This window comes from Montipora foliosa, chromosome 7 (genome assembly GCF_036669935.1).
Source record: "Montipora foliosa isolate CH-2021 chromosome 7, ASM3666993v2, whole genome shotgun sequence".
Classification (NCBI taxonomy): domain Eukaryota; kingdom Metazoa; phylum Cnidaria; class Anthozoa; order Scleractinia; family Acroporidae; genus Montipora; species Montipora foliosa.
In genome coordinates, this window is record NC_090875.1 from 3,809,261 (window position 1) to 3,819,260 (window position 10,000).

Sequence of the window (10,000 nt, forward strand, 5' to 3'; positions counted from 1 at the left end):
CACGCGCCATAATAATTTGAAACGTCGCACCCGACGTGTCACATGATCACGCGCGCGCAAAGTTCTCCTCAAGGGGGTAGCCTGAATGAATTCAAACATCTTCCCCCTAAATCAAAGGTTCATCATAATCACAAATTTGGGCAAAGCATTGATCGACTTGACGGGTCTTTATTTCACCAACAAAAACTGCTTTCCTTTTGGGTCGTTGCTCTGGATGAATTCAATTTATGAACTTTCATCTGCAATTGACGTTGTGGTAACTTCAAGAGGATACAACTTCTGCAAAGGTCGCCTAATTCGCACCGTTGCTCCTCGTACAAGACCATCGTTCCCTGGATTAACGTCTTGAACCTTTCCAAGCTTATTCGTTCCTCAGGTAGACTTTTCTTGTTCCATCACAGTAACGATGCCTCCTTACTGAATTGGGCGACTATATTGAAAGTTCCTTAATTCTAAGCCCTGTTATGTGGAGATATAAAACCGAGAGGATCGTTGAGTTTAGCAACTACTCTAACAACTGATCGTTTGGTCAATGGCAAATCTTTAGCAAAGATAAGAAGCCAATCAAAACGTAGAATGATGGTATCTCCTATGATGTCCTAATTCAAAGCAAAAATCCTTCTCTCTTTAAATGCTTTGCCTTTCATTTTAAGATGAGTTGTCGCGTATGTTTGACCTTCTCCTGCTGCTTTAGCAGCCTCGTGACCAATCCACTGCATCACTTTCTGCAAACGTGAAATTGAGAGATTTTGCCGTTGAATAGAGTCCGAACGCTTCGGATTCACTCTCCTTTCCCCCTATTGAAATCGCTCATGTAGAGAGAATTCAGGAATTCATATACGAACTGATTCATAGCTTGTAACATGCTGCCGTGTTTTGTTATTTAGGAGAATAGGTGAACTCGTGACGTCAAACACAATTCGATTAAAGCGCTTGACAACAATTTTGGGGGCTTCGCTTGTGGGGTCATCTACCCACAGGAAACGTAAGACATCTCGGTCGGGCACTGCCACCCCTACCATCAAGCGAGCTTTCTCTATGTCGGCTGACATGGCACTGCAATGGTATTTTAAACGTTAGGGGATTAAATGAGGCGTTTGTTATAACCCAATTTTCGTTTTTCACTTTCAACCGACGCACAACAACGACCACAGTTTCTAGGAGAAAATAATCCCATTATTAATCTGTTCTACTTTCAGGACAGTCCTTGCCTTTGAAAAAAGTCAAAGGAGGGGATTTACCAAATTTGCTGCCTTTCGATGGCAGTGAAGATCACTTTTCACGACCTGAGTTCCTACCCCGTGGGGATAAGTCTCTCAATGAACTGGCAGAGGACCATGAAGTAAGTGGACGAAATTCTAAAGAGAACACTGAGGGCGAACACGAGTTTCATGAACAATCAGACGATGATGAACATACTGATCGGGAGGCCGAATGGAACCATGGCGAGAACAACGAGGTTGATGAACTGTCAGAGGAAGATGAAGAAAGTGCAGAGAACACTTATGGGATCCCTGATGGCGAAAACGAGTTTCATGAACAATCAGAGGATGATGAAGAAAGTGATCTGGATGGCGAATGGAACCATGGCGAGGAAAACGAGTTTGATGAACTGTCAGAAGAAGATGAAGAAACTGCAGAGAACACTCATGGGATCCCTGATGGCGAAGACGAGTTTCATGAACAATCAGAGGATGATGAAGAAACTTATCTGGACGCCGAATGGTACCATGGCGAGGAAAACGAGGTTGATGAACTGTCAGAGGAAGATGAAGAAAGTGCAGAGAACACTTATGGAAACTCTGATGGCGAAAACGAGTTTGATGAACAATCAGAGGATGACGAAGAACGTGATCTGGATACCGAATGGAACCATGGCGAGGAAAACGAGGTTGATGAACTGTCAGAGGAAGATGAAGAAAGTGCAGAGAACACTTATGGGATCCCTGATGGCGAAAACGAGTTTGATGAACAATCAGAGGATGATGAAGAAAGTGATCTGGATGGCGAATGGAAGCATGGCAAGGAAAACGAGTTTGATGAATTGTCAGAAGAAGATGAAGAAACTGCAGAGAACACTCATGGGATCCCTGATGGCGAAAACGAGTTTGATGAACAATCGGAGGATGATGAAGAAACTAATCTGGACGCCGAATGGTACCATGGCGAGGAAAACGAGTTTGATGAACTGTCAGAGGAAGATGAAGAAAGTGCAGAGAACACTAATGGAAACCCTGATGGCGAAAACGAGTTTCATGAACAATCGGAGGATGATGAAGAAACTAATCTGGACGCCGAATGGAACCATGGCGAGGAAAACGAGTTTGATGAACTGTTAGAGGAAGATGAAGAAAGTGCAGAGATTATTCATGGGATCCCTGATGGCGAAAACGAGTTTGATGAACAATCGGAGGATGATGAAGAAACTAATCTGGACGCCGAATGGTACCATGGCGAGGAAAACGAGTTTGATGAACTGTCAGAGGAAGATGAAGAAAGTGCAGAGAACACTAATGGAAACCCTGATGGCGAAAACGAGTTTCATGAACAATCGGAGGATGATGAAGAAACTAATCTGGACGCCGAATGGAACCATGGCGAGGAAAACGAGTTTGATGAACTGTTAGAAGAAGATGAAGAAAGTGCAGAGATTATTCATGGGATCCCTGATGGCGAAAACGAGTTTGATGAACAATCGGAGGATGATGAAGAAACTAATCTGGACGCCGAATGGTACCATGGCGAGGAAAACGAGTTTGATGAACTGTCAGAGGAAGATGAAGAAAGTGCAGAGAACACTAATGGAAACCCTGATGGCGAAAACGAGTTTCATGAACAATCGGAGGATGATGAAGAAACTAATCTGGACGCCGAATGGAACCATGGCGAGGAAAACGAGTTTGATGAACTGTCAGAGGAAGATGAAGAAAGTGCAGAGAACACTAATGGAAACCCTGATGGCGAAAACGAGTTTCATGAACAATCAGAGGATGATGAAGAATCTGATCTGGACGCCGAATGGAACCATGGCGAGGAAAACGAGTTTGATGAACTGTCAGAGGAAGATGAAGAAAGTGCAGAGAACACTAATGGAAACCCTGATGGCGAAAACGAGTTTCATGAACAATCAGAGGATGATGAAGAATCTGATCTGGACGCCGAATGGAACCATGGCGAGGAAAACGAGGTTGATGAACTGTCAGAGGAAGATGAAGAAAGTGAAGACAACACTAATGGAAACTCTGATGGCGAAAACGAGTTTGATGAACAATCAGAGGATGATGAAGAAAGTGATCTGGATGCCGAATGGAACCATGGCGAGGAAAACGAGTTTGATGAACTGTCAGAGGAAGATGAAGAAAGTGCAGAGAACACTTATGGGATCCCTGATGGCGAAAACGAGTTTAATGAACAATCAGAGGATGATGAAGAAACTGACCTGGACGCCGAATGGGGCCATGGCAAGGAAAACGAGTTTGATGAACTGTCAGAGGAAGATGAAGAAAGTGAAGAGAACGCTAATGGAAACCCTGATGGCGAAAACGAGTTTCACGAACAATCAGAGGAAGAGGAAGCAACTGATCTGGGCGTCGAATGGAACCATGGCGAGTTTGATGTAATGTCAGAGGAAGATGAAAAACGTGCTCTTAATACTGACTGGAACCATGATCATGAAAAAGGAAACGAGTTTCGTGGAGAAGATCAAGAGTATCCGCACGAGAAATCTCCGATGGAAAAGGATCAGTTCTCATATCCCGTCAGTGATCACCGCTGGAGTGGCCTAACGTTGGCTCATCGTAATGGACGTGATGTTACTGTTGCAAGAAAGAAAACCAAAAGAAACTTGAGCACTGATAACGAGGACATCGTGGACTCGATTCCTTGGCGTCTCATTGGTTACTCGATCGGAGCAACATTTCTTATTTTCCTGGCAGTGGCTTTTTTCATATATGCATGGTAGGTTGAAATTTGTATGCATTTCTGGAATTCCCAAAGCGCTATTATTTTCTTCTCAGATGCACGCAACAGTCTCATATTTATTGTCTTATTGTATTCTGGGTAAGACATAAGGAGGAGACTCAACGGAATTCATTAATTAAACCGAGGTTATGTTTTTATTTATATTACTGCAATCAAATTGCTACATTGAATCAGTAATGATACAGTTTTGGAAATTTAAAGGCTTCCCTCACTAGTCATTTATTGTTATCAAATCTCTTAACACGTAAAACTTGGACAAAGGATGCATTTTGCATCCATTGCAAAGGATGCAAAGGATTTTCAGGAATCACGCCACACCCGTTGATGGAGGGCCTTTCGCGCACATTCGTTTTCTTGTGCTAATCAGGCAAAAGAATGGAGAATTAAAGATAATAGATTACCGCAAAAATCACCAAATTTCCTAACTTAAAACGTTATATTAATTTATTTTTATTCAGGCCAATCAGAGTTTACTACGCCTACATGTGTCGACGCATGGATCAAGATGTTGAGTCAGGATACGGAAATGCCGAGCTGTCAAGCATCAGAGTGCAGCCAAATCATCCAGGTGCTTATGCTTTCCAGATGCCAATTCCAGCTCCTCCTTTGCCAGCATATGGACGTGCAGGTACGGCAGTGTATATTGCGTTACCATAACAGAAAAACCCTTGGCTAAAACAAACTCGTGCGAGTTCTGCATCTGCCAAAAGATGAGAGTGAGGGTATTTATCCCTTGAAATGAATTTAACATAAAATATAACTCTCTCTCAGTTAGCTTTAAGCAGATTCATGAAATTGCTTTTTAATTTTTTTTCCGGCTACAAAAAAGGTACTTTGTATTGAAAGAAAGAGGGTGTGTAGTACATTTGATGTCCATGAGGAAGGTAGAACTTACATTCAGCACATTAGAAACTGGGTTATTAAGCCTGGTTTACAGTGCGACATAAGCATAAACATAAGTATAAGCATAACTAAGTTCACCCATGTTGCATAAGCATAAGAGAAGTGACATACGCAAGCGCAGTTTGCTCCGGAAAAAACTCGCTTAGTGCATCAAATGATCATTGAAAGGAGGGGCTAGTTATTGCTGTCAAAGTCATTTAGTTAGCATGAAGTCGGTATCTTAACAAGCACAATACAATTATTTGTTGAAATATGAAACGCTCTTAAATGCTCTAGGTACAGAAAGCATATTGGACTATATTGGCAGCCGACCACTACAAGACGTCCTTGCTGAAGATCGGAAGCGGGATTGGCGCAATGCTGAGCGAAGGCAAATCATCAAACAACAGACATCACAAAGAAGAAACTCGCTCATTGACAGCTTGTCGATTGCAAAAGAGATCATCGACTCTCAGGCAAGAAACAAAGAATATGAACAGAAAGCTTCGGAACGTCGCCACAAGATCCACAAGTACAACAGTTTTCTCATGGAAACCCTTGGTCAGAATAAACGACGCTTGTCCTTTTTGGATGAAGTTAACAATGCTTGTTTAATGATTGCACCAAACTTTGTTGGCACTGACTCAGTGGACAAGGCGAAGGAAACACGTCGTAAGATCAGGAACGAAGTTAGCGGCAGTCGAAGAACATCTTTTCTGGACCAGATTCAAGTGGCACAGTCTGCCATCCAGGGGTACCCCAAGTAAGTGGGCCCACCTTTTTAATTTCTTTATTAATGATCTTGCTATCAGGGACAATGAAATTACCGTAAAGACTCGTGTATAAGCCGCACCCCCAACTTTCAAGCACGATTTTGGAAAAACATAAGAACTCCAAAAAAGCACTCTTGTAAAAAAAGTTGGTCGTTTTTTCGCAGTTAGCAATAAACTTGACGAAATCTAATGTTGGGTACACTCTTTTTTTTATAAGAATATATTTTATAAGACTATCAGGACTGAAATTTGCGAAATTTTAAACATATTTTAAGAATAAAGCCAAGGATGAGATTTTGGAAAGGAAAGATATAATTTTGTGTGTTGAAACATCTATAAATACAATACAATTTTATGTTTTTCACTTAACCGTATAAAATTATTCCTTTCTCTGAACGGCGAAACTAGCCAACAAAACGAAAAAATCTGCACTAGCTATAGCGATGCGATGAAGCACGTGTAACGCGATACCGATCTAGATACCAAACACTTGTAATTAATACCCCAATAAATTCTAAAACGGAAATGTCATAAGCTATAATTAAAGAATAATACAAGAATATTTTCAGCCTAAAATCGAATAATGAATAATGAAATAAGAATATTCAGCCTGGGCCGGAAAAACAACATTCTTATAAAAAAAGAGTGTATTTGCAACGACATTAATAAGTCAATCAACTCTGAAAAATACCTTTTAAAAGCTTCTTTTTAATCAATTTCGCTATTCCCTGAGACTGACATCAGTTGTCTTCATTGCTAAAGCCCACAGTTGAATATTTCCATTCAAATTTCTGAAGGAAAAAAAATCAGCTATGAAAACCCATCCATTTTAAACTTTATGTCAAGTGTGTCACGACTTTGTATAAAGTTCATTCCCTTGAACCAAAAGAAAGATGATGCTGTACACTGTACTTGTTGGTCATTCAGTCAGTTAGCACACTTTAAGTCACGTATTTTGCATGTTTATTGAGACATGTTCTTCCTCAATGGCCACAAGATAATAATATCAGTTACAGATCGCTGCTTCCTTCATTGTTTATGATAAAAATACTTACTTTATCCTATTTTTCAACGCGAATCCGATTACAAAACGGTTGTGAGAGTGGCTGCTGAATAAACTTAACTTCTGATTAAGGAAAATATGACGCTGCTCTAGTGGGTGTTTAAAACAAGAGAATTTGGTGGCATTAGCTCAGTTGAGAAAAGTCAATTGACTACAGTAGGGACATTGAAAGTCTAACGTTATGAGCGTTATCCCCTTGTCACAGCTATCTGAATTGCGAGGATCACTTTCACTACTGATAAGCTGCAGTGGGCGCGGTCATAGCCGTTGCTGCTGGGTACCCTGTTTTGTACTTTTCGCGCTCACTTGCGTCAAGTGACTATCCTCTTTGACGAAGATGGTGCACTTTTAGTAAAAAATGAACTCAGGAACGCGTTTAACTTTGAGCGTTTTGTCCACTTTGAGAATTAGACTGAGCAGAAAATTGTCCATTTGTCTCTTTAGAGATCCCTATACGCGCCTTACTAAAAGAGTTGAGTTCAAGAATTGTTTGTAGGGAAAGGAAGAAACCTGGAATATCCATCGAGATCCGGCTCGATGGCCGGGACCAATTTAGCGTCCTTTTCTTTTGGTTTATTTCATAATTTGAATCTGTTCCTCGTCTCTTTGCAGAAGCTGTGTATTGGAGATGAGCCAATGAACTTCCAAGTGCTTTGAACATTATTCTACAAGTATCTTTTATCTCACAGACTCATTGAGACCTCTCAGGCTATAATGTAAAACTTTTCTGGATTTAAACAAAACTGAATCAATTATTTTCTTTTTACGTCGCATAAAGTGTGCTTCAATGGCTGATACGCAAAGTAATATTCTTTTTGTTTTTGTACTGTCTTAAAAAAGACATTTTATATCTTACTTTGATTGGTATAATTACTTGCCTGTATTTAACCAATCGTCTGCAAGTGATTCAAATATGTGACTTAAGGTACCATTAAAGAAGCAGGATCGTTTTATTTCAGTTAACAAAGGCTTAAGAAAAGACTTTCCTTTTTTCTAAAAATATGTTATTTTCTTGATTCTCTCGGCTGATCATTCAGGCAATTGGAAAAAAAGAAGTTCAAAACTAAAACTATGTGCACGAGTAATTTGACTAAACCTGTTTTCTTAACTAAGGCGATGAAGAAGGAACATTTACCTCAGAGTATACGACTACGGCTTGTTAATATCGTTCTTCGGAGTTTCTCTGACTTACGAAATAAACGAGGTGAAAGCCTCAAATCTGGACTAAGATATTTTTCTGCCCCAACTGGCACTAAAAGCGTCCACGCCTTCGCAACCGGGACACCAGAACTTAGAGTAAAAACGCTCGCACTTAGCGGAAAGAGAAGATGTGAAACGATCGACATCAAAAGGACCAAAAATACTGCTAACATGTTGGAAGAAAATAGTGGAAACAGCCCAATCATCATAATCAACAACGCGGCTGGCCGGATCCGCGTAAGAGTTGAGTGAGCGTGGGATCAACTCAACTTCAAGTGAAGTTTGACAAATGACTGGAGGATTCTAGACATAAGGAGTGCAATGTTGCCAAAACCCGGGGTGAGGGAAATAATTTGCTCTGTAACAGAGGCAACCTAGCGTGGGGTAACGGAGCGAGACCCAGATTTTAGTGATAGGAGTGCCCTAAGCAACTTGACAATGCGGCGGTGAGGAATAAATATGCGGCCACGCGAAAGATCCCAGACAATGCCCAACCATTCCCAACCCAAATAGATACCTCCTCATTGGCGACCACGCCCGCATTGGCCAAATCGGATCTAACAGCCGAAGCAGTACTCTGAGCTACCGAAAAATCATAGAGGCATCCGGCGCCGTCGTCTAAATACAAGACCAAGGGTATGCCCCGGGAGCGCCAATGCTTAACTAACGGCCTAAAAACCTTTTTGAACACGTAAGGCGCTGACGAGAGACCGAACGGGAGCACGGTGAAAACAAAAAACCTGGGCTCTACAGAGCTACCGAGGGGCCACTGAAAGCCTAAAAATGTTTGAGATTCCTCATGAATGCTTACGTGGTGATACCCAGACTTCATATCGAATTTAAACATATAACCTGGCGAGTTTACGTAATTAAGAAAAGTCCTACTATCCTCCATTTTAAACTTAACTTTGGGAATAAACTTATTGACGTGACCGAGGTCGAGAATAAGCCGGCACTTTCCCACAGCTAACGGATACCGTTAAAGGATTGACAACCGTGGGAGGCGTAAAAGCTGCAAGAACAGAACCCGCAAGAAGCAGATCAGAAATAGCACTGTCAACAAAACTGGCGTGATCTAAGGCAGACCTATTGTTACAGAAAAACGCTCTAGGAGGCCATGAAATAAAAGGAATGCGATACCCGAAACGGATGATATAAAGAACCCAAGGGGAGGAACCGATGCTAACCCAAAAAAACAACCTTGCTCCTGAGCCTATCCTTATAAACTATGGGCGCTGACCCCTGCTTATACTCAAAACCACGAGAGGACAAACACTGTTCGTATTCAGAGTCGAAACAGTACTTATCTTGTGAGAGTAAGTCAGCAAACTCCTCCTCCACACGGGCGTTGACATCACCCGCCTTCGAGCCAGAATGCGAAGCTGAATAGTGAACGCCTAGAGCGCCAGAAGCCTCCTGCTGTAAAGACGCCATAAACGAATTTTCAGGAACGGTTAACGGCGCCTGTGGAACTAGCTAACAGCTGGCTAGATGAGCAGCCGACGTGAAACCTTGCGAGACGGACCGGACACTCCTTCTACCAGTGGCCTGAAGAACCGCAGTATCGACAAGGCCCTCGGGTGAATTCACGGTTAGTGGTGAAACTGTGTTGGTTTGTCGAAGAGGAAGCGAACGACTGTGAAAATTGCCAAGATCGCTGGCTCCCGTTGAACTGCCTTGAGTAAGGGGAGAAGAAAGGTTGAGCTTGACGATTTCGGACCGCAAATCTCTCTACATTACGCTTCTTTCTTTGTCGAACTTGATCTCTCAGAGCCTGCCTCTCCGCAACGCGAATTCTCTTGTCGTCGTCCTCGCTCAACGAGACGGGATTAGATTCGTAGTGTTTAACCGTCAACCAACCGGCCTCGGACGAATCCGCGATCCGTATCTTGCGGTTACGTTCCTGTAATAAGAACTGAAAACGCCTCAGACTCGGGAGGTAGATCGGCCAAATGATCCTTAAGTGAAACAAGAACGTCTCGCGCGCGCGGTACGCTTATCGCCCCCAAATGGCCTTCTGCTAGTTTTCAGCGGCTAGCTCGAAAGCTCTACTCCGCGGATCACTTGCACAAACGTTTGAAAATTTTCAAAGCTATGTTTA

The 10,000-nt window shown here is 42.1% G+C and overlaps 1 protein-coding gene across 1 annotated transcript in view; it reads left to right on the forward strand.

Annotated features, from left to right (window-relative positions):
* The window catches only part of LOC138009687 (sarcoplasmic reticulum histidine-rich calcium-binding protein-like), a 9,226-nt gene extending 4,588 nt beyond the window's left edge, over positions 1-4,638 (forward strand). Inside the window, exons 2-3 of the mRNA XM_068856727.1 lie at positions 1,200-3,957; positions 4,440-4,638. Of these exons, the coding sequence (XP_068712828.1) occupies positions 1,200-3,957; positions 4,440-4,638 (2,957 nt within the window). The remainder of the gene's footprint in view (positions 1-1,199; positions 3,958-4,439) is intronic.
* Positions 4,639-10,000: the final 5,362 nt, after the last annotated feature.